The sequence below is a fragment of the Atheta coriaria genome, unplaced genomic scaffold, assembly GCF_025399875.1.
Source record: "Atheta coriaria isolate IRGN ID8LTWV9N9 unplaced genomic scaffold, Caltech_Dcor_3.1 hic_scaffold_12_pilon, whole genome shotgun sequence".
Classification (NCBI taxonomy): domain Eukaryota; kingdom Metazoa; phylum Arthropoda; class Insecta; order Coleoptera; family Staphylinidae; genus Dalotia; species Dalotia coriaria.
In genome coordinates, this window is record NW_027045454.1 from 85,263 (window position 1) to 110,422 (window position 25,160).

The 25,160-nt window shown below is 35.1% G+C and overlaps 5 protein-coding genes and 1 long non-coding RNA gene across 7 annotated transcripts in view; 3 read left to right on the forward strand and 3 right to left on the reverse strand.

Moving 5' to 3' along the window:
- Positions 1-13,316, reverse strand: part of LOC135801722 (inositol-trisphosphate 3-kinase homolog) — a 28,178-nt gene extending 14,862 nt beyond the window's left edge. The window contains 3 exon segments of the mRNA XM_065315227.1: positions 6,757-6,858; positions 10,939-11,037; positions 12,975-13,316. Coding sequence (XP_065171299.1) covers positions 6,757-6,858; positions 10,939-11,037; positions 12,975-13,058 — 285 coding nt within the window. The 5' untranslated portion in view covers positions 13,059-13,316.
- On the forward strand, positions 3,259-3,920 carry LOC135801693 (uncharacterized). Its single transcript, XR_010550427.1, has 2 exons — positions 3,259-3,585; positions 3,672-3,920. It is a non-coding gene; the product is annotated as an uncharacterized lncRNA (long non-coding RNA).
- Positions 6,955-9,161, reverse strand: LOC135801723 (leucine-rich repeats and immunoglobulin-like domains protein sma-10). Its single transcript, XM_065315228.1, has 2 exons — positions 8,437-9,161; positions 6,955-8,364 (listed from the first exon to the last, which is right to left on the reverse strand). The coding sequence occupies exon 2, from the start codon at positions 8,344-8,346 to the stop codon at positions 7,084-7,086; it is 1,263 nt and encodes a 420-aa protein (XP_065171300.1). The 5' UTR covers positions 8,347-8,364; positions 8,437-9,161; the 3' UTR covers positions 6,955-7,083.
- A 682-nt stretch (positions 13,317-13,998) lies between the features above and the next one.
- On the forward strand, positions 13,999-16,012 carry LOC135801703 (epsilon-sarcoglycan-like). Of its 2 annotated transcripts, XM_065315198.1 has the most exons (5): positions 13,999-14,215; positions 14,266-14,861; positions 15,017-15,246; positions 15,316-15,378; positions 15,511-16,012. In XM_065315198.1, the coding sequence occupies exons 1-5, from the start codon at positions 14,092-14,094 to the stop codon at positions 15,755-15,757; spliced, it is 1,260 nt and encodes a 419-aa protein (XP_065171270.1). In that variant the 5' UTR covers positions 13,999-14,091; the 3' UTR covers positions 15,758-16,012. The 2 variants fall into 2 exon arrangements, with proteins under 2 accessions (XP_065171270.1, XP_065171271.1); XM_065315199.1 differs by lacking the exon at positions 15,316-15,378.
- Positions 16,013-16,202: 190 nt separating this feature from the next.
- LOC135801724 (tetraspanin-33-like) lies at positions 16,203-18,568 on the forward strand. The gene is made up of 5 exons (XM_065315229.1): positions 16,203-16,665; positions 16,723-16,926; positions 16,985-17,158; positions 17,226-17,405; positions 17,482-18,568. The coding sequence occupies exons 1-5, from the start codon at positions 16,555-16,557 to the stop codon at positions 17,668-17,670; spliced, it is 858 nt and encodes a 285-aa protein (XP_065171301.1). The 5' UTR covers positions 16,203-16,554; the 3' UTR covers positions 17,671-18,568.
- LOC135801721 (proteasome adapter and scaffold protein ECM29-like) lies at positions 18,564-25,159 on the reverse strand. The gene is made up of 12 exons (XM_065315226.1): positions 25,023-25,159; positions 24,751-24,881; positions 24,300-24,685; positions 23,693-24,235; positions 23,174-23,611; positions 22,323-23,107; positions 21,134-22,245; positions 20,831-21,073; positions 19,664-20,766; positions 19,065-19,594; positions 18,882-18,953; positions 18,564-18,825 (listed from the first exon to the last, which is right to left on the reverse strand). The coding sequence occupies exons 1-12, from the start codon at positions 25,045-25,047 to the stop codon at positions 18,695-18,697; spliced, it is 5,499 nt and encodes a 1,832-aa protein (XP_065171298.1). The 5' UTR covers positions 25,048-25,159; the 3' UTR covers positions 18,564-18,694.
- Between the last annotated feature and the right edge of the window lies 1 nt (position 25,160).

Sequence of the window (25,160 nt, forward strand, 5' to 3'; positions counted from 1 at the left end):
GCTTCAACAGGTTTTACACAGATTTGCATGAGTAGTAATTAATAGGTACTTAAATTTTTATACTGCTCAATTTTTATCTCGTTAAAAGTATGATACCTAAAAAATTAATTATCTCAATAAAAACTTCGACGCAATACGAACCTGTTATGAAGATATAAATGAAGAAGGAATAACTTCTCAGTTAATAAAAATGTCTATAAATTTAGCATAGTTAATACATTTTCTACAATCAGCAATGAAAACATCGCGTGACCTTAATTAATATTTATCGTTTAAATAGTTAACAAAAATAACGTGAATTAATCGTAAATTATAGACATTATAATTGGGACGCGTTAATTTGCACAATTCGCACCGTTCACACACCTCCTTCATGGTAGAATTCACATTTCGGTGAGCGGATTTACTAAATTCAAGTTAACTGAGGTTAGTGTTATCTGGCATCGCATCTTTGGACTCTTGAATATAATCGTAGCAAAACAAAACGATAACTTTTTAATGAGGTAATAAAGTGTAGCTATGGATCTATCTTTATCGAATTATATAAAATTAAAATAAAAATAAAAATATCTTATGAGATGCATGACTTATTACGGTTGACCTCTTGAGTATCGGACTAAATTTAAATTATATACAAAGATAAATAATTGACAGAGAGGAAGTAAAGTCAATTATTCATTATATTTTTATACTACTTACTTATAATAGGTACACCTACAGCTAATATAAAGATGAATAGAAACATTACGCTATAAAAGAATAAACTTAATTATCTCGCCCGTGCACACGCCTCCGATTAAAGTTAATTACATTCAATGTTTAGCTCAAGTCATACGAGTATTTAGTGTAGTCATTTCATAACTAAGCAGAAAGTGAAAGTAAAAGATATACTAATGATGCTGATCTTCAAAAATATTCACAAAACAACACAAAGAAGAACAAACATTCAGAAAAAAACTTTTGCCGCCATCTTTATATAAAAATAAGATAAAGTGTGGCCAACTTTGGTTGGAAAATTATTTCAAACATTTTTTCTACAAATTTTAACCCGTGATAAATTTCAATACATAAACCTCAACAAAGCAGAAAATTATTTAAAAAGAAATAAAATGTATTGGCTTCTTTAACACCCTGTAGAAAAGTTATTATTTGCCAAATAATTAACAGGTAGCAAAATACAGTAGCCCGAATAGCAACATTGCAGCTGAATAGCAATGTAGTGCGAATAAATATTAACACAGCGAACACAACTTCTAATCCGATTAAATATTTATTAATTATTAGTTTAGACGTGAAGCCCGTGATATTTGCACTGGCGCGCGAGCTATATAGAACGACCAAAACAATACGATGTTATTCAATAAAGAAGACAAAAAAATGCACGGTGCAAAGTTACCACGATTATTTGCATAAGCCTATGATTTAGTGATGATAAATAAATAATAATTATATGACCACAAAGTACAGGGAATTTTCATACATTACATTTTCCAAGCGCATAATAAAAATGAATTAATTAGGAAAGTGGCAAACCGCAACTAAAAAAACGTCAGAGGAAAATTGTGTCACACATGGGTACCAAGTTTACTAGTTCATGATTGTGTTCTTTTTTGTATGTAGATTACGAATTTTGGCCAAACATTTGCAAATGACGCGCGTTTATACCTTGAGCTTTGTGTTCCACACGAGTTGCAAAATTTCACTCTGTTCTATACGATAAACAATAAATAGAGCACGGAGTTTGGTAAAACCCAACAATACAGCTTCAAATAACTAAACTCATTTTTATACTTATATAAATTCTCTATGTAAGTAAGTAGTTTTTTTTGTGATAATTTATTATTTGTGTTGACCTAGTCCTAAATTCATATAAAGAAGAAAAAAGTTGCAAATGTAATGATGTAATAAAGTTACGTGAATGATAAAAACAACTCGCAAAAACCACTACACTACAAGTAAGTAAACACTCTCATTTTCAGATTCCTGACATTCACGAATAAACAAGCATATTTATGAATGCCAGAGTACAACTCGCGATAAATTGACATGTTGTCTATCATAGGGTTGTGCTGTATTTCGATATTTTTTTCACGATAATTAAACTAAATTTATCAATTAAACTTTGATTGTACACGCGCGTAAACATATGGATGGTAACGTGCACGAACGCACGCACCCAATGCGGCGCCGCAAAACGCATTAATTCAATAATTTAATTTAATTAAACACGACGTTTACGGTTTACGACTAATTACGTACCTTAATTATAATTATCAATGAATGCCACACAGCGGCACGTAACACTGGAAGTTTACGATGTTACATTAAAAAATATATTTATTTCCACAGGCTTGGAAATAAACTATATATACAAAGTGCGTCAATTGCGACAATGCAAAAGATTTACTACCGATGAATGGACCATAAATTTTAACTGTCAACTTCATAATTGCTTTGACACCTATATTTCTAATGCGCAAAATATAAATAGGTATCGAGTAGTAAATATTGAGTATCACGGGGGCAAATAATTCTGCGTGTTATAGACATGTTATTTTTTACGCATTAATTTTGAGACCATAATTTTCTAAAATTTAACTTCCTGAACTACTTTCAGGGCCAAAAATAGTGTAAGCAAAAATAATTGTATTTAACCACCGTAAGACTTTATAAGTTACTTATTAGCATTAAACGGTTATTGCAGATACATTTTTTGACATTTAATCACGATTTTATTTAATTACTGAGCCAATTTCGTTAAAAAACAAACTTTTAAACTGTTGATTTTTTTTTGTTTTGAGCACGAAAAAGTTATTAAACTTTTATCGTCAGCACAAAAACTAATTTAATCAACATAATCAATAAAAATGGGAATTATCCTTAGAAAAAATCATCAACTAGCTAAAATAAAATATTTTTTATTTTCTGACCGCCAAATAAATAGCAAATTGATCTTGCGTGCACCTAAATGAAACGATCTTGTCATTTCCAATAAATATTTAACTTCAGCTGACAGAAACCTCCTGAGTGCAATCTTGCAGAATTGTTGATACTTCAATTAAATCGAATGTTTGATCGAGATATAAATAGCTAGACGATATAATTATACCCTGGCAGCACCGTTAGTAAACAATTCGATCAGGAATCGACTGGAATTAAACGTTCGTGCGTACATGCAAATTATAACAACAAAAAAAGCAACCGAATTAAATTACCAAGCCATGATTAAAACAAAATGCGAATGAAAAACAACGTTTTGTTATAAAAATAAAAACAATTTAACATAAACTGTCAAAATTTCATCGTGTAAAGTCCTGTAATTTTTCTCCACTTCAAAAAAATTAAATTCATTTAAATTTCAAGTTCCTTTAAATCCGCTTTGGCAAAATGTATCCACCGTGTAGACCATGCCCTACTCTGCCCACCATAGGCGGCATGTATTGTAATCGCCCTATTGCACCTAGGGCTGTTCAGCTCGGTTATTGTGATAGTCTGTTGGTTTATCCTGCTGCGTACGATTGCAATGGAGTGGTCACAAATCCCAACTTGCCCATGTTGCTCTCGAAACGCAGTATTTGTTGTTGTGTAAGTAAAAATATGAATTATGAAATTAAAATTTGCATAAAATTGTGATTTTTATTATATCATAATTTCGGTTATTTTTTTTGCAGCCAAAGCAAGTCATTCTTGTAGAGCCATGATAAATTCGTAATCGAGGCACGTCACGATTGAAGCTACTGAACAAATTCAAGCATAAGAAGAATCCAAGGAAGGTCAAAAATTCATATTACACTAATTACGGAAAAAATGTGCAAAGTTGAAGAAATGTATTGTGAAACTAGTTGCGTATGGTTTTGTCAAGTGTTGTTTTATTTGTATCTGTAAAGTGTAATGTCCAAATAAACATAAACCAAAACCCATTATGATTAGTTAATATCAGCAAATTTTTATCTCTAACTGAATACTAAAAAATTAAATTGCTTTTCCAGCAAATTTTTATCTCTAACTGAATACTAATTGAATTTAATTCAATTTTTGATATTAAGATCTAATAATACTCAACACAATCGAAGAAACTTTTTTTCTGTATTTTGCCTTCAAATATCACGATATTTCAAAGTTTTTCAGCTTTTCTAAAAAAAAAAGTTCACCACTTTTTGAACTTAATACGATCAACTACATTTTTTAAAGCATAGTAAATAAAATATATGATATCACCGATCGTTCCTTTCTTGTATTCTTGCATGACTCGCAGATTTTCAACGTGAAGAGTACGCTGATTAAAATTTTAATTGCAAAGAACAGTAATTAATCGTGTTTCGTATGTCGATGCATTGTTTTATGGCCAGGCCGCAGCGGCAAACAACGTCAAACGCGCGCGATATTACAATATCGGAGAGACGAAACGAAACGCGAAGGTGTTACTGACCGTGAATACAAATCCATCCACGATTGACGTCAATCGTGCCACCAACACGCGCGTACAAGACAAAAATACAACAAGACAAGACAAGATACAAGACAACTAAAGTACACCAGACACAAGAATAAGCCAAACAAGAAGACAATCAAAAACTAAATAAAATTATTTTTTAATGATAATGATTGTGTTTGTTCGATAGATAGAAGACATCGACTAGTCTTTGAACTAGAGCGCCTGCGCACTAGCCCACAAAAACAAATTTTCCATTTTGTTATAATTATTGTAGACATTTGGTGTAAAACAGGTTCATTTGCGCCTCCATCTACATTTACAATTCACATCTACTTCCCACTCGAAAGAAACAAAAGTACTTATTTATATATACACCATGTTACTGGCAGTACAGGACAAACATCACTGGCATGATTGGCATAATGAGCACGGACCAGAAGTACAATAAATGGCAAATGCGCCAATATGCCAATAAAATCAACAAATTGCCGCCTGTCGGTTCGCACGCCAATAAAATAATATGTCGCATGCATAATTCATAAACTAACGCGCGATGCTTGTGTTTTGTCCTGTTGTTTACCACAGACAAATCTCCACGTTGACGATTGTGATTGTTTGACATTACAACTTTTATTTTTGAATACATAAAATTAAACAAACTTTACTTTTGCGTAAAACGAAATAATCTCATAATATCTCTCATGATTAACATTAAATAAATAAAGAACAATCACACGAATGACTCGCACGGTTAAATTTAATTTGTGAGTCATTCGCGTGGTTGGAATCAGGTGAAATTATAAAATTGAAATCATTTGATCCGAGGCGCGCGCGCGCGAAAAAAAACTTCTTTAAGTTAACTTTAACCAACTGATTTCGCGGCATTGACGTCAATAGCACCTAATTAATCCACAATCCAGTGGCTAGTCACTTCGCTGCCAAATTAAACACTATAAATTATGTCACGATCGCAAATTGCAATAAATTTTGTTTTCACATTAAACAGACAACGTGTAATTCAAGTATCATAAATTTAAATACACGCTGGATTACACAAATTTTAATTATCATACTTATTACTTAAAATAAATAATCATTGCTGGAAATGCGAGTAGTTTATTGTTCGTCGCGTCCAGTCCAGTATATTCCTGTTTACGTCAATCAAATAAATTTAAATTCACAGAGCATCACTTTGTCGGAGCGTGTTCTCGGGGCAAATTCGCTCTATCTTTTTGATTAATTAATTATCACGCAGCCAAATTTTATTTTTTGAATATTTTGTAGGAAAATTACACCAAGACATTTCGTAAACATTTTAATTAAGTTCAATTAATAATAAAATTAGCGCGTGCAGACAATTAATTACAGCGAGTTATTATTAACTATATTTAGCGATTGAATTAAAACTGTTACAGGATGTCCGGATAAATTTTTAAATTGCCCTTGCAGCAACCCTTGAATTGCAAAATGTAAACCGCATGTTAATCCTCCGCAACCTCCGTGAATTATCCTTCCAACCGACGCCTACAACTCTTGCATTCTAATCAAGTTAATTGCAAAATGTGTCCAATTCGAAACGTTGAAAAAGCCACAAGTGCACATTGCACACACACCGTCGTCAACCAGCGTAATGTGTAAAATGTAAAGCAGTATTTAGAGTTTAGAGGTTTAAGTAAAGTGGTAGAAGTAAAGTAGAAGTAAGCAAGTTACTCATGTGCGGTATGTGCCGCTGCGGGCGTGTGTGCGTGATTGACGTCAATGGTGACCTCCGCCGGTTTCGTTTTGTGCTGGATAGGCGGACGACGAAAGCGACCACGGCGACGACGCCGCTGCCTGCCGCCCCGCCGCCAGCCACAAGCCATGCACTTTTCGCGCTCTATCGGTGGCCCAAATTCGAACGCGCATCACGAAGTGCAGCGATGCCACCGCGAGGCTAAACCGCATTACATATATCAAATTGCACTCACGCACTTCGATCATCGATCATATTCCACTTAGAAAACCCGGCGATTGGTTACAACTTCAACGCAATTCATATTGATAGTAATCCAATTCATCTCTCATATTAATAAGAGTATTTAACACTTGAGACAAATTTAAATTTATAAATGTTTCCGCTCGTTAGCAATATAATCTATTCCAAAATAAACATTGTTGAGTCAAACAGGCTCACAACCACCTTGAAATTCAATTTGATACGCTTTAAAATAATGTTTTTCAACGCGGAACTTTACAGCGATATTAAACTATTTCCATACGCACGTGTTATTGTTTAATTTCGTCGATAAATATAAGAAATTTAAATTTAGAAATTTACTAACCTTGTCGTTGTTCGTTGTCGGCGAGAAATTCGATGAATTCTTCGATGTCGAGTTGGAATTTGGATTGGAATCTTTGTTGGATGTGCTTCTTGTTGACACAAACTATAAAAAAAAGAAACATAAATATCGTTCAATACCAACACAACTCTTAAAATAATTTCAGGATCTCAGTAAATTTATTTTACATTAAAAAGGAAATATTTAAAAAATCTTTTATTGATTTCAAGTCGTTACATTAATGAATTATGAATGGATACAAATATTAAAATTTAAAAATCAGTCCATTACTCAGTCGTCAGTTACAAAATAAAAGACATTACACTAAAACTACACCCTGGCTTGAATCAATCTAAAATCCTCGACTTCCACGGAAGAATCGAGTACGTCATGGTGTGGGCGTCTATTTTGTGGTCTAAGCCCCAACGCCCGATGAACCAAGCCGGATTTAAACAAAACATTGCCACAAATAAAGATCAAAACAAAAATAAACAAGCAGACAATAATGGTTCTCAAGCTATGAATCGCTTCCAAAACTTTATGATTATTCGCAGCCATCGTCCTCAGAAACTCATCCTTTAATGAAGGTCCTGCATCATGTCCATGTGGGATGTCCTTAGCTGGAAAAATATCAGCAGGTCCCTGTGGGTCACCATGAGTCTTATCAAACAAAGTCAAATCTTCATCAAATCTCCCAATGCAATCAATACCATCAACATTGTAGTTTGTATAATTCATTACATTGTGGAAGAAATGGAACCTTGCAAAATCCTCAACCATCCTTTCCAAAAACGCGCAATGAAATTTGTTACCGTGGATGAACAGAAGTGCCATATTGGGAGCCATTGCCTTCAGTTTAGGAACATCCAAGTATTCCAGGTTGTTATAACTGAGATCCAGACGAGTGAAGGATTGGTAAGTAATGTTGGGTTTAAACTTTATAAACTCGAGGCGATTGTAGGTCAAGTTCAAATTAATCAGCGTGGAAGCCAGTGACCATTGAACAAAATCGACTTCAACTAGTAGATTATTGGTTAAATTTAAAAACTGGAGTTTTGGAAAGTTGTCAAAGGCGTTCTCCTCTACAGTTTGGATCACATTCGTGGATAAGTCCAAGGTGTGCAGAACCTTCAGATAGCCAAACATGTCGGTACCCAAGCGATGAACAAAATTCTTCGTTAAATTTAGGACTTTCAGATGGACCATTCCGGCTAAAGCACCTGGTGGAATAGTAGTAATACTATTCTCTGATAAATCCAAAGTTCCCATACAGTATAAATCATTAAAGGTTCCATTGATGACAGTCCGAATACCCAGGTTGGAGAGATCCATGCGTACAATGTAACCAGCGTCCGTGGTGTTGAATTCATTCATTCCTAATTTTGTTTGAGGCAGGCGCTTGATGCGCACCCAGTTGGTTTCAGCATTAACGACGACATTAAAAGTCCTATTATTATTTCTATAGTCAGACAAGTTGCGAAAAACTCGCCACGTGGGATGCTCCAGTTCATTGCATTGCAGCTGGTTTGAAAACGCAATGGTGGCGAATAAAATCGTCGTGTAGAGTGCGACTGTAGGCAACCAGTTCGACATGACTGTATTGTAAGTTGCCTATGTTAAAACAATATAATTTGATAAATCTGTTCGAAAAACTGTTGATATTGCTGCTAAGGAGTAACTTACCGTTTCCTGATGATAATATTTCGCTCACTCACTGCTGTGCGCGTTAATTGTGCACGAAATCAATTCATGGGAGTGATGAGATTCAATAGAAATTAAATTCGCCAACTTACATGTGCCCGACCACGTGTTTCTAGTAGTTTTTTTTCCGGTCGCGTGTTCAACTAATACGAGTTTTTAATTTTTAATTCTAGCGTTTTAACATTTCACGAATACGATGTGTACTTACGACTGATTTATACTAAACGTGATCACAATGCGTTTGACGAGTCGAAGCTCATCGCAAAGTTCAATACGTCGAGAGACAATCTCGCATCGCGTAATTACTTTTTACTTTTGTGAACAACTCGCGCGCGTGCCTTGCAATTACCTAATTTTCGCCGATTATTAATTATTAGGTGCGTAGAGGACTGAATTTTTCGGATACTGGCACGAAGTGCACGAATTTGCTGATGAATCAAATGTGATTCCAAGTATTAATTTTTTTTGCTCTATGTTTGTCCGCGCGCACCACGCCTCGTAAAATAAAATAACTTCTGCAAGGCGAGTCGAAAGTAAGCACACGCTGCGCGAGAAGAAGTGAATTATTGCGCGTTTCGCATGCGTGTGCCAGGCGAACTTCAGATAAAACCTTATTATCTATCCGCATGCACATTTGCAAAATTGCAAATAATGTAAACATAAAGTAAATATCGTAATGCGAATACAAATTTACGGAATTTAACCACGGAAAACTGATTTGCATAATTCTCGTGCCAACAATATATCTAAATATTTAAGTAAATATTATAATCACTATCATGATGTGATTGACGATCGTCCGCTAATTTGATTTATTTGAACCACATTTCTGGGTATTTAGAGTGTGGATAATTACGACTAATTTAGACAAAATAAACTATAAAATCTATTGTTGCATAATTTTAAATTCGCGTTTAATTGCTTTTCATTGTACGATTTTATTGTAATTGCGGACCGCCGAGCAATTTATTGCCAGAATGCTAATTTTCTAATTTAAATTAGCTGATGGGTACTTTGCCGCATTCTTACGTTTGATCAGGCGGTCCTACTACAATGTAAATAATTGTATAATTGACGAACCAACAACAAATTTCAATTAATGATTAGCAATTTCAAAATAATAAATGAATAATATCAGTGTAAGTTTTTTGTACAACTTTTGGTTCAATTTCCTTGAAACCACGTCAATATTGTTAATTATTTTTATCGAAATCAGAAATCATAGAAAATTTTGCATCAAAGGCAAATTTCTTTCATTTTCAGAAGTTTTTATTGTGTGGAAAGCGGATTGGAGTTTTAAAAAGCCATCTACTGATTACTATGCGTCTTTATACCGCGGAAATAAACGCGAATTTATTGAAAAAAAAAACAACTTTTTGAGACTTAAATAAATAAATATAAATTTAAAACACAGATACTGATAAATTTATCACCAAGTGATCAAAATCATCTGTGGCATACTAAGTACTCTTAAAATAAAATTATAAAAACAATTCCAATTATTTAAAATAAAATAAACTTGTGGTCCTGCACCAAGAACTCATGATTGCCCCGACTTAATGCCTTCAATAATCATAATTATCAGCAATTACTACGTGTTCTATAAATAACTCGCTACAACTCGTCAATCAATCAATTTCGAATGAGTAAAGTATACACAACAACAAAAATGCATACATCAGACCTTTGGAAGTTATATTTGCTGCTCCTGATTGCATATTTCTATACGAATGCGAATCTGCATCTAAATATTAATTGTTTGCAGACGCACAGGACAACGCAAATAATTCAACATTGCGATTCGATCCAAAAAAGCCCACTGATTGTGACTGACGGGAGCAATTGAATAAATTACAACTGTAAATTCGCATATTCGTCAGTCGGCACACGAGCTACAGCTCAAGTTGATGAATTGATGTTAAATATTTTAAACGAATGCTGAATTAATCTGCGAGACCGACCAATAAAAAATGATCTACATCAAGAAGTCACATGTTTTCCTAATTTTAAACACTTAATACTATTACGTTGATAATAATTGCTCAAATTTGAATTCAAACAATCAAATACAAGTAAATAAAAGTAAATAAAATCTACATAAATAAAAGCTTTAAAGATTTCTGCCAAACGAACAAAGACTTTTCAAAAATGTAGGTAACTTCATTAAAATCGCATAAATTAAGCTTCATTTTTATTTTAGCACTTTATCGCAATATAACAAATGACCTCCATTTGTCACCAACAACAAGCCACTCTGTTAAGGTGTCACATCTTACAACGCGCAATAAATTTCTCCTTAATAATAAAATTTTATAGAACTATAATAATTAATTGCCATTTAAATTCGCAAATCATTTTAATCGTTTATCGAGCGATAAACGAACAATGGATCGCAAATCCATATGCGTAGTGCAAAAATAAAATTTAATCCAGTCGCATAAAAAATGAACCAGATAAATTAAATTTAATCAGTTATCAACTCACTGTTTTTATGAAGCAGTCCAGCAATTGGGGGCCGTCCGCATCGTCGGCGTGATTGCCTCCTTGGTTTTTACTGTTTTTCGATTGTTTGTCCTGTTCCTCCTGTAACAACGAACAATGCATCGTTAAAATTATCTAGAATTCGATAGCCAGAGGGTAATAAGCGTGAAATTCGCAAACAATACTCATTTGAACACACAAAACATAGAAAATCAACTTTTAACGCTATGTAAAAGTGTTATTTATACAACAAGGCAATAAAGTTAAATTTTTTAAGTAAAAAACCGTAAAATTACATTATTTTTTTAAGTCGTATTTTCTCCATTTTCGTTTTTTACCTTTAATGGTCAAAAGGTAATGATTTTAACCTTTTTGGCAAAAATATTAAATAAACAAAAAAGGCGTGTGAGATAATAAAACGACGGATAACATCTCTGGAGTTAATTCGGACTTCTCCAAAAATATTACCCAGTTTTTTTTTTCATTTTAACATTTCGACATTGAAAATCATAAAAACGGAGCGTTCCGCTGCAGTAACTTTTATATTTACGCTTTTTATAAATATGCAAACAAAATTAACGAAAATTATGATTTTACTAGAAAGAAAGTATCAATATTTATAAATCAGTAACCATCGATGATGATGAAACTAAACTCTATGTAGCCGCAATGTGTGGCCAAGTATCTATCCTGAATCATTTTTAATTATTATAATTTATTTGCCGCGATGAATATTCATCCAGTGATTTACACACCAACAAAAAGTATTCCGCATCCATCATGTGCATACGCGATCCGACATTATGTATTTATGTAAGGTTTGTCGCTCGCTTGCGGTCTGCGTTTGACGTCAATGATTTAATCATTTTTTGCGGGCGCCCGCCTTTAAACAATTCCCACGTTTGCTTGTGTAGGCCTGCAGCCAGCCATTCGTCTCGTTTACATATAATATATTCGTCCGTATCAATATATATATTGTACTTGGACGATAATTAAAAGCACATTACATGCAAATATCACAGGATTTATTTTGCATTAAACTTCTTTATGAGCATATGATTAATTACTATAATTAGGAACCGTGCGGATGTTTTTCTGCTGAGCCCGCAGAACGAACGCTAATTGAAATGTTTAAAATTAAAAGCTTGTTGAGATTTGAATGACTTTGACTATTTGCCGAAACAATTCGCACGTTTTCTACTAACATGCAATGAACATAAATAAATGTGTGTATAACTAACGTTCGAGTATCCAAATATCCAAATATTAAATATTTGCGTTAAGAATTTGTAGCGTATATGAATAAACAACAAAAAATACAACTTAATATTTAATGAATAAATACTTCCTTGCTTCAAAACATTAATTAAAATCTCCTAACACGAGCAGCAAATTTACATTTTGCAGAAGAAGAAAAAAATAAGTGCAAATGAATGGAATAACGTCAGAATAAATAATTGCGCTCAACAACAATAATTTTCTTGTTATTCTGGTAAACAATTGTGCGTGCATACGCAATACAAGCACTTATAAAAGCGTAATTTGCGCAGATACTAATGTGAATGCACTGCACACTGAAACTGAGAAACAGTAAAACAATGTGTAATGATTGTCTACGACAGTTCTACGCACGGAGAACCGCAAAGTGCATTGCATTGTGCACCAACTTGCGCGACTATAAATAAACAACGCGCTGAATTTTATCGGATGCATATCATGCAGTAATTGTTAGAAGGCCTTCGGGACCTGCATTCGTCGATTAATATTCACTAGATTTAAATTCAAATTAAATGTTGATTGAATTGTGTTCGGATGGATGCACACGCGAATAACAACAACAACATATAATAATATAGTGCGCTCAATAAAGGGTTAGTTATTTATATTTTATTGTTAAATTAAGTGTAAATTACTGTGGAATATTTTTATTCAAATAAATGTTTTGGCTGCCTTTCTAACCTAAAATAATCACATCTTTAGAATGTGAATTCACTAAACTTTACGAAACAAAAGAACAATGTATTGAAATATTTTCTTACTTCATTGGCGATAGAGTTCAAAAAGAACGACGACGAATAAGTCGTCGGTGGAAAATGTGTCTGCATATCCGCCATTCTTTTCATTTTCACTCAACACTTCACTTTGCACAAAAACACCGCACAAATCTTATCAAAACAGTAGAAAAATCTTTTGCAGGTTATGATTTATGCTTAATGTGAACTTAAAGTTTATTCTAAATATTGACATGAATGAAAACACTACTGGCACGAATATCCTTAATCCTGAAATGCCATGTGAGGAATTTTTGGCGTTCGGTTGGCGCGTGTAGATACAGAGCACACGCTGTTTACGCGATTACTGCCGATTACAAACTCCTGCTGGCGTACGCGACGCGCGAACGACACGACCGCCTCACTAGAGAATCGCGTCGCCTGCGACCTGCGTTGCCGACAGTGCAGGAACCGCAGGAATTCATGCACATGCAACACGATGCGGGAGTACTGACTCCGTACGGTTGATTCAGTTACATGCATATGATGTGTCTGTGTGTGACTTGCACTTTGTCATTTGTAAAAAGTTACAAATCGTAAAACACGACATTATGAGTGTTATAAACATAGCAAACATGACTAAATTATACATTCATATAAAGCATATACTGAAAATAGTTGTTTGTGTGCAATATTAAACATTCCTCTAGATACTTAGATGATAATGAAGCTAAAAAAAACTAGTACTGATTGTTAACGACCTAGAGATTTTTATAACTTGATTTATATACACAAATTACGTCACATTTTACAAACTACGTCAATTGTTCTCAACTGGTACTCAACACTTTGCCTAATTTGAATAGATATTTGTTTAATTTTATCGTTTTATGCTATTTTCTGTTTGCTGTTCAAATCTTTGCACGCAAACCGTGCCCAAACCGTCAAAATAAAGTAAACAAATCGTATCACACGTTTATTGGTTTGTTTGTTTGAAAGAAAATGTTGATTTCCTTTTGGGTTTTGCTATGTTTGAAAATTTGGGTGGGGAGTGAAAATTCACTGACGTCTAGATTCCGTGCTAGCTACATTCATGAACTTACATCAATAAAGCTCTTCCTGCTACTGCCAGCAGTGAAAACCTGTTGAGAATTCAGTACACAAAATGTTACTCTTTACATTGTTAACATTTTCACTGGCAATAAATGGAATCTACACTGAGAATGTACTCACAACAGAGGTGTTTGAGATTGAGATCAATCCAGACATGTTTAACTGGACTTTTGAAGGTATAAAAGCACACAAAGCATTCTCATTATTCTAATCTGAATATTTATAGGAATAAGAGGTCAATATGTCTATCAACCCTCATTAAAAGATGCTCCGGACCTTCCAAAGTGGATAAATTACATCTATAGCCATAAACACAACTCTGGGTTTCTTTATGGTGTGCCACCAAACAAAATGGGTCATGTCAATCTTGATGTGGTGGCTCTAAATAGAAAAACCTATGAAACCAGGAAGCATATTCTACCTATTCATATAACTGAAAAGTTAAAACCAGCCAAGTATGAAGTGCAGCTGAAGATTGACAACTTAAATGTTGATGATATGTTTGATTTGGAAAGAATGGATAGACTTAAAGATGTGTTTCGAAAGAAACTATGGAAGGATAGTGATGATGATTTGTATGTGACTTTCCTAGCATCAGCTATTGAATTAGGAGCAAGATTACCAGTGAATCCCACTGAAGGCGAAGGAGTTGTTTTGAGGATTGGCAGCAGGGCTCCACTCAGTAATGAATTAATAGAATTACAAGAGGAGGTTAAACCACTGTGGAAAGTTCCAAGTTGTCCGAGGGATTTTAAAAGGACAACTGTTGAGAGATACTTTAGGGATGCAGGATTTAATTTGGATTGGTGTGCATTTAGACTTGTAAGTTTTCTAAAACTAATGTTTGTGATATTATTTTATGATTTTTTTAGATTATTTCTTTTCTAACAATTAATTTAATATCATATTATTATTTTGGTAAGTTTTTTGATCAAAAATGAAAGAATATGACTTTAAAAACAATTTTTACTTTGTAGTTGGAAGATAATAGCTCTGCCATGCAACATTCAAGAGCAAATATTGAGAATCACTCGAATGTGAACACAGATAAACTCATTCAAGACCACTGGGAGACTTTGTACATTGATGAAGTACCAGAAAGATCCTACAAGCATGAATTCTTGTTCACTATACTAGTGCCCATGTTCATCATGACTCTACTAGCGCTTATATTATCATTGATACTGTGTTTCCACAATGAAGGAATGTAAGTATTATTTCGAAATCTCATCAAGTTTTGTTCTGTTATTTTATTTGTTCACTGTTATTATTATAGGAATGATCCAATGAGTGAAGAATATTTTGCCAACATTTTTCATTTGTGTACTGATTCTGATAGGTAATTGTTTGCTAGTTAAACGATTCACTAACAAAGTGTTTGAATGCATTGCCGAGTGCTTTTTTTTAACTTTACTATTTATAATTTAATCTTTATATCTGATTCCTATATACATACTTTTACATTTTTTAGTGTAAAAGATGAACCGCAGGAAGAGCAAAACGAAACTCTGCACAACAATTTCAACAATTTTGAAACCATTCAGAAAGCGACGAATTCTCTGCGTAATTATTCAACGCCGCGTGATTTTATCTGCATGTCCCCGGAATCTACACATATGTCGTACACGAATAGCCCAACGAATACGTTGAATAAAGGCCACCATTGCCGCCCCAGCCCACCGCCCTATGTACGCCCCAAGTACAAACCGGAGTTTTGACCTGAGGTCGAAGCCGGCGAGACCAGATATTGCTAAATAACGAATGAAATATTCTAGGAATAGTTGTAGCCGGCTTCTAACATTTTATAACACACATTAATAATTGTAGACAGTGTAGCAGACAATATAATGGACTTATTGAGTTGTTTAACTGTTATTTTATAAAATTGAAGTCTTTAAATGTTTAATAAATCATTGTTTACTGTGTAGGGACAAGTATTGTGTGTAAACATAATAAAATATAATCTAAATATATTACCTTTCTAATTAAATTTGTAATCTTCAAGTTTGGGAGGTATTAATCAATCAACTTTTAAAATGGCGCTATTTAGAGAAAATTGAACAAATATGGTGTACCCTGTTGAAGAGCATCTTTGAACCTAGTGATTTTCTAGTGATATTTAGAGATACCTAGTAACATTGTATAAAATTTGCTGCGCATGTGCACAGTGCATCGCCCCGAATGACCGCGTACGTCAAACTCGCACGAAACCAAACACTCATCAATTGTTATTATGGTAATGAATCCACGGTGCGTGTGTAATTAATCCGGCTCACGAATTGCTCAACAACGAAACATCGTCGGTGAGACACGCGAGTTGCGAATAAAGTCGATCGCGCGTTCGTGATGATACATCGTCTGTGAAATATTACATCGCGCTGTCAGAATAAATCGGTTTGTCAGCTCCAGACATTTGAGTCATCAACAACAAAGGCATATTAAGCTGAAGAGTGTGAACGGTGGTATCATCCCGCATGATTATTCCTAACGTGGATTAACGCACGATACTGGTAAAATGCCGCCACCGCCACACAGGAGAGAGCATCATCGCCGTCAACCGTACAATTTCTCTTATGTCAGTTCCTGCTACAAGTATTTGATATTCCTGCTGAATTTTATCTTCTGGGTGAGTGAAAGTGTAAAATTACAATCAACAAGTCATAATCTATTTGTTTCCTTTCAGCTATGTGGAGGTCTGCTGATTGGTATTGGAGTTTATGCATTTATAGACAAATGGCAGCTGACTGGCTCAGTAAAACTTGAAAATGTCTATGATGTTATCCTTAACATCTCACTGGTGATGATTATCATGGGTGGTGTCATTTTCACGGTCAGTTTTGCTGGCTGTGTTGGTGCACTGAGAGAAAACACTTGCCTACTCAAACTTGTAAGACATTCCAATTTGAAAAGTAAATATTTATATTAATCATTCCTGTTATTTTTAGTACTCATTATGTCTACTTGTGTTCTTCCTGCTTGAGATGGGCATTGCCATCATTGGTTTTGTATTCCCACAATCAATGCAGTCCATGTTAGAAGAAAACTTCACTGATAAAATCATTCACACATATCGCGACGATCCCGATCTGCAGAATTTCATTGATTTTGCTCAACAGGAAGTAAGTATTATTATAGTTATAATAGAGTAAACAATTATAATTTGTTTTTATGTTTTTTCCTCTGTAGTTCCGGTGTTGTGGATTAAGTTCTGAAGGCTACATTGATTGGTCGAAAAATGAGTACTTCAACTGTTCATCACCGAGCGTAGAGCGTTGCGGTGTGCCGTTCTCATGCTGCATCAACGCGACCGACATCAGTTCCGGTTTATTGAACATTATGTGCGGCTACGGTGTACAAACTCTACCGGTGAGTAACTGTAACACAATCAACACCAACTTTCACCAATCACATTCTCTATGCAAACATTGTTTTTTAATTTCAGGTGGCTGAGGCAAGTAAAAAAGTGTGGACGTCCGGCTGTATTGAGATTGTACGCTCGTGGGCTGAGCGTAATCTGTACACGATAGCAATCATCGCGCTGTCAACCGCTCTAGCACAGCTCTTCGTAATCTACCTGGCAAAAACACTCGAGGGCCAGATCGATCTGCAGAAGTCGCGGTGGTCCAGTTGAAATATCGGGTACGAGGCGCTGCCGCTGTGCTACGAGCCCAGGGTGCTTTTGTAAGTGTACATATTTCACAGTCGACCCGGCGCATATGTTAAACTAGAAACCAGACACACGCGTTCGCCAATATTTCAAATTATTCTCGATGAGAATGAAAATACAACAAAAAACGCCAAATCTTATAATTATTTTAGTTAGATAGGCTACTTACTTGTGCGTCTGCTGCGCATTTTATACTTTACACTCAAGTTTTCTGATTTTGATACTTTTAAGATTTTTTCGAATAAGAATTTTAAACGAATCGTAATAAACGTAAATTGTTGTGTTCGGTATAAAAATTCAACATTCCGTGCCAAAAAATTAGTGAATCGACACAGAAACATAAGCATAAAACAAAGGAGACATATGATCAATGAAATAAGCTACCAAATAAATGATAAATAAGTATTTAAACAAATTTAAATATAAAAACTACAAAAAATTGAGATATAAATGAATTTTCGATATTTTTATATCGATTAGGGGCTAGAATATTTTATTCAATTGAAATAATAATAATTTCCGAATAGACTTTTTTATGATTCCAATAAATAATTAAAGAAATTACGTAAGAAAGCGTCTATAGCTGATAATCTGTAGCATTTTTCAGCAAGAAACTTTTTATACTAATTTTACGCTCTCATGTATACTCATGTGTAATCTCTAATCATCACTTAATGTGTATATATATTTTCGACTTGGACAACGCAAGCGCCATGGTATTATTATTACTACTATTATTGTCGTTATGAATTTTTGGTTGTATCCGATTGTGATTTCTGTGAGCATGCAATATCTTGTATTCTTTGTCTCATCCCCGAAATATCAAATGTCATTTCATGATAATAAATATAATCAAACGAGATTTACGAATTTTTATTTTATGCAATCACTTTCATAAATTATTAAATACCATAAAAAATGATTACCACTTACTTGTTTCGTCGGCTTCTGCGTTTGGCCCGCACACATTAAAGAATTTATTAAATAACTAATCAGCAAATAGGGTTTTCAAGTCGACTACTCGGGACTTGATCTCGGGTTGATGGTCTTTTGAAATTTCCTCCAGGAGGGAGTTGAATGAAGCCGACACTTTGGTGAAATGCTTTTTATCTTGTTGATCTAGTGAATATATGATATAAAATATCATGAAAATAAGAATTTGGTTATGTTTTTACCTTTTGTCTTTTTTCCCAGAGAATTGAAGACATTCAGTGCCTCTTTTCGCAATCTTGTATGTTTTGCAATGCCTGTAAACAACAACAAACAGTTTCGAATGGTTTTCAGTCAACCAAAATAAAATATGAGGTTAAAACCAACAGCACTTTGTAAATATTACACTCCATTAACAAATTACTCACCTAAACTATAAGTCAATGCAATGAGCAGATTATCAATAATCTTCTGTAAGTTAGAATCCTCTTCTGAAGTCAAAACTTCCTGCTCCAACAACACCAACTTATCCACATAGTTACACAATGCCCCAACAATAGCAACTTGAATAGTTCTTGTCGTGAGCGGTAGAGTCGTAACACAATGCTCAACAAACATATCATTAAACTTCTCCTGTGTCACCTTCGCATCTTTGGGCCATGATTTACCCAACAAATCATAAACCGTTTCTTTTAGTTTCAATTGATTTTCGCGATTTGAGTTTATCTCTTCTTTGCTAACATCATCTTCGTCCTCCACCGACCCGGGACTGCCTGTTAACGTGGCTTCAACAATAGAGTGAACTTCTTCAAATTTGTCAATCTCCATTGCTAATAAAACATTTCCCAAAGCCTCCAGTGCTTTAGTTTTGTACACAATCTCTTCTTTTTTGCTTTCTCTGATTATCGCGTCAATTATTATGTTTATATCAAGATCCGGATCGGTTTTAATCGATTCTCTAATAATACAAATAAAAATAATTTATAGGATATGTTATAGGTTATGTTGTATTTCTGGTTAAACTTACTTGCAATTACTGCAGATACTCGCCAAAGCATTCAATAGCTTATCTTTTCCACTCCATGTGCGTCCACTTAAACCATTAACCAATATTGATACCAAGTTATTCCTATGCTTAGCATCCATCGTTGTTCCTAGTTTATTAGCAATAGTACTGACAGAATTCGCCGCTTGCGCCTTCATATTCCATGAAGGACTCTCCAAAGCAGTCTGTAGAATTTTACAGATATTCTCTAAATTCTGCCTGATGCCAGTTTCGCTACCCGGGCTTTGTTCAGCCCAAATTTCATTCCAAATCTCAAGCGTATTTTGTGTCTCAGATGTTTTATCAGCGTGCATTGCGAAGAAAACCAACGGAAGTACCACATCCGAAAAGTTCTTTAAAACCTCCTGATTCTGATTTCCAATAGATTGTATTGTCAATGCGCATGCTGACCGAATCGTGTCATCCTCCCTTTCAAAATACCAATGTTGAATTTTATCGAAAAGTTTTACCAAACTTGATTCTTTGGCGGTTTTTACAATATGCCCGATTGCCAGTGCGTAATGTTTGCGAATCGATGAATTTCTATCAGTCAAACCATTTACCAAAGCAGCTAGGAATTTACCAGTGTATGGTTGTAAATCCTGACCGAGCTGGAGTGTTAATAGTGTGACAAAATGCGCGCATGCAACACGTGTCCCCAGACCAATATTCCCCTTCATTAACTCTACTACTCTCGGTGTTAGTTCTTCCATAATGGACGCATCCGCGTATTGTATGCATTTTGATACTGTCTCGGTTGTAAAGTGACTTTTTGCCATTGATGCACGCGCAGAATCTACTACGTCTTGAACTTGACTTTGCGCACCGTACATTGTACTCAAATATGACAATTTCGCAGATTCCAATTCACCGGTGGCTTGTAGTAAAGCCGGAATGAGTTTGGGGAGAAAAGGTTTAAGTTGCTTACCAGCCGCGCCTACTAATTCAGAGATAGTTTGAAGTGATATTAGACGCACTTCTTGTACAGCGTTGATGATGCCGTTGTTTAGGAGAACTGGTAGAATAGAATCCATCATCTTCGTGGCGGATTTACCTTGAGATAGATCACAACCACGAATGCACAACTAAAATAAGAAGAAGAAAAAACAAACATTTTTTTAAACGGTTTTTAGAAATTTTTTTTCTTACTTTGCTTAATGTCCTCGTAGTTTTCCCAGCAACAATCCGTGTTTGTTCATGATGATCATCCATAACTCTAAACAATTTACTCCAGAGTTCTTCCATGTAATCCACAGAATCATGAATAGAACGATTACCAGCTCCCTTGAGGAAATCTTGTAACGCAGCACAGCAACTCTGCCTAACTCTATATTGATTTGAGTTTATATTGGCGAGCAGTTCTTTAAGTATCTCATGATGATATAAATCTAACTAAAAAACATAACCCCATTTAAATAACTTGAAAATGAGGATAAATAAGGTTAGAATTACCATTTTTGTTGGTTCTTGCACTAATACATGCCAAATATTCTGCATAGATGCTTGTAGATTCGGCGATGGATCATATTGATACCTGTATAACTTAGGAATAATGTTGGGTAAATGTTGTGTTAGATGTTCCCCGCATTTTTTAGCAATGGACCCGAACCCAAAAGCAGCTCCCTTCTTCGAATTCCACATGGAATTGTGATTCGCCAAATGCATAAACTGATAAATCAAATCGGGTTTGTTTAACTCAGAAGCTAAACTACACAACTCTTTATAAGTTGATAAATTTCCTCCAGTAGGACTTTTGCCCAATTGTCCTTCATCAAACAGTTTAGTATCATTTGATACTTGAACTGCTTGCCGTCTGCCACTAGTAAGTTGATCCACAAGCGCAGTTAACAATTCTTCTGATTTAGTATAATCATAAATCAAACAAAGACCTTTCGACGCAACATCCTGAACAATATCGCTATTCACCGCAAGGAGATCCATGAACGCAGCTTGAATCGTCCTGAGTTTATCCTGAATAACCTTACGCTCCATGCATGATTTTAATAATGCCAATAACCAGATACTTGCAGCCTGTTTTGAATTAGGATGCGTTGATAAAGAGTATTTTAAAAGTTCATCCAACAGCCACGATAAATCTTCATCGTTGTTTCCAACTGCTTGAACGGACTTTGAATAATCATCGCTGCTGATTACCCAAGCATTCCGCGCTTCAGAGGACGTTGTACCCTGAATGCACATTACTAAAGATTCGCCAATGGTGAAGTGTACTTCAACGTCCTTGGTATCTTTGACGGTGTTGATAAAACCCTCGATTACTTGCCGGGTGAACGGAAAGTTTGCTTCGCCAACACAGAGTAAACCCAGTGCTCTAACAGCGCGTTCGCGACATTTTGTAGACAGTTTCACATTGTTCATTACATCTAATACTTGAGTAATAAGAACCTGTTTGGTAAGTTTCGCCATTTTCTTTATATCGGGACTCTCTGTGTCTGATTTATCATCCAGACCATTTTCCAGTGGCAAAGATGTTGACTTTGCTATGAGGCCAAGGGAAATACAGGCAGCGCTAGAGAGGAGCACTTGTTGACTTTGCAAAAATGAAGCTGGAATAATTTTTAAGGTTAGTAAATTCATTTAATTGAGGTTATGTCAACAAAATTATTATTGTAGGTTAACTTACCAATTGTTTCAATTACATTCTTCAACATATCCCTCCTTAAACTCTTTTTGGTCATTAATCTCCTCTCTAAACAACATCCCAAAGATAAAATACCACCATTCTGAGCCTCTACACTCTTATTAGCAGTTAACTTCAAAAGATACTCCAAAACCTCATCAAATTCTTTTTCTTTATCCACTGCTTCATTGATTAAAATCCCGTAGAGAATCGCAGCGTGTTCCCTTGTCTCCTCTTTAGTCGATAATAACAAGTCTCTTACTTTAGTCAAATCCAACTCCAAATCAGTTTGCAACTCTGGCAAACAACCAACTACCTCAACTAAACAACTAAGCGGTTCCACTGCTTGATTCGTCATTACAAGTTGCCTCAATAAAACAATATACTTCACAAGTGAAGCCTTCATTTCATGATTGTTATAAAGTTGCTTTAAGTACGCACGAATTACAGGACTTTCATCAGTGGGATGTTTCAATACATCACGTGTAAGTGGCACTTCCAACGATTGAATCAAACACAATCGGGAATAAATCAACATTTCGACGAAAATGTTTGGTGGAAATGGGATTGCATTGTTACCAATTGAAGTTCTATACGGATTGTCTTTTTTGTTGCTTTCCGCGTGGATGTATTCAATAATTTGGTCAAATTGTGGCATGGTAACTTTTTGATCCTCATTGGGTGCTAGCGAATTAGTTGATTCCGTTGGTTTGGCTGATAAATCAACATCTTGTCTCCTTGATGTACCATAGAGTGATTTTAACGCGTCAGTTGAAACATCATCTTTACTATTATTTAAAAAATAATTTATTTAGTACACTTAAATTATATTAATTTATATTTGGTGAACTTACGTGTCTCCACTCGCCAATAAAAGCAAAAACTTTGACGGTACGTGATCGGGTGGAAAGAACAACGCCAAACTCCTCACGACAACAAATCGCACCATCGGTTCCTGGCTCTGCATATAAAACTTCAACATCAAGTACAAAATATTCAATCGATCATTGTGATTGCACTCAGATGGATTGTTTTCGTATTTAAAAGCTTGAATCACATTCAATGCGCCTTCTCTAATTTGCAGTTTTAAGTCGGTGTCGCCTTCTTCAAGCTTTTTGTAAAACATTTCAATAAGACTAGTGTCGTGAAAGACTACCATAGGGAATCGGCGACTTATTGCTCCCAAAACGACGAAAGCTTGGCCTTGGTGAATCAATTCACCTTCATTGGTCAATTTAATCATGCCAGACTTTAAAACATTGGATATTTTCGCTAAATTATCCGTATCCGCGCTGAAAATATCAACAAGTTATCAAAAATACAAAAAAATAAAAAATATTTTCTCTAAAAAACATATTTAACTAAACACTTACAATTGAACCATGTTGATTGTAAAATTTAACGCAAGCGTTTTTAATCTGGTGTTTGTATTGGTTCCATAAAGCGAATCAAAAATGACTTGAATCGCCGGTGGTAAAACAAATCCCCCTCCGGTGACGCGACACAAATAAGTCAAGAGTTTCAGCCGGATTCGCGTACTAGCCGGTAATTTTTTCATGTTCGGCTTCACATTCTGCGTCTGCGATCCCAGAAAAAGCATATACAAACCCATACTGATACTCGGTAGCGACCAATCCAGCTGTCCGACAATTTTCTTCAGCTCGTTGTCAGCCAAGTTTGCAACACTAAAACGAGTGTCACTGGCTGCGACAATCAAGTGAAGTAAAACTTCCTCGTTTGGGAAAATTTCGTACGCGAGAAATTTAACAATCCCAAGTTTAATTTGCTCGAGTTCTTCTGGTTTCAGCGCGTAGTCGGTGGTCACTCTTTTAAAAGAATATTCAGACATACCAGGCGGTATTGATAGTGCAGGAGCGTCAGTTTTGTTAGCAGGGTTTGAAGTTGGGCTTATGGCACTAAAATAAGCCAATGCGTGAATTTAATGAACAAAAATTAATTTTTTGTTGTAAAATTACATACCCATAAGGTAAAAGTAACATGTCCACCAATAAAACCAACAAATGTTTACTAATCTGTGGCTTCTCATTGAGTCCAAATAAAAGTGACCGTTTTGCAGGGTCTGTTGGAACTGTCACCTTTCCAAGCAAAGGAATAATCAACAAAAGCAGACTGTCTTGATGAGTCTGTGGTTTTCCTTCCAACGAATTTAGAAGCAATGGTACTAGTGCAACCTGCTCATCAACAGTGAGACGCGGAAAACCCAACTTTAAATAGATGATTGTGAAGTTAATCACAAAAGAAGTTGTAGCTGGGTCTTGATACTGTTGCAAGAGTGCTTCCACTGGAAGTTGTACTTGAGAACGACTTTTCACGCGTTTGTTAACGTGCAACAACAACTCCATCACCTTCCAGTGTATAAATAAATGCATTAATAAATAAGAATGCAAGAGACAGAATAATATTTTTATACCTTTTTACGAACGCCTTCATGTGGTGATGCAAGTTTAAGTAAAACAGGTGGTAGAAACTTTGCAAGCACATTTTGAAACTGTTCGTCAGTGTCGGCCGTTCCAACGCGTAAAAATACTCGTTCAAGCAACACTGGAAGATTTTAAATATTTTTTAAATAATGATCTCTACAATGACTATTCAAAAATAATAACCTGACTTTTTAAAATACGAATTTGTACTTGTTGCAAGCGGGTTCAACAATGGTACATGTTAAAATATGAAAGGACATACCTGACTCGTCGTTGGCACTTGCCATTTTTAATAATTTCGTGTATAATATTCCAAATTATCACTAATTTATCACCAATTTTCACTGCGACCAAGAGCCAAAACTGGAATGGAATAACCCAACTTTTTTGTTTTCAGCTG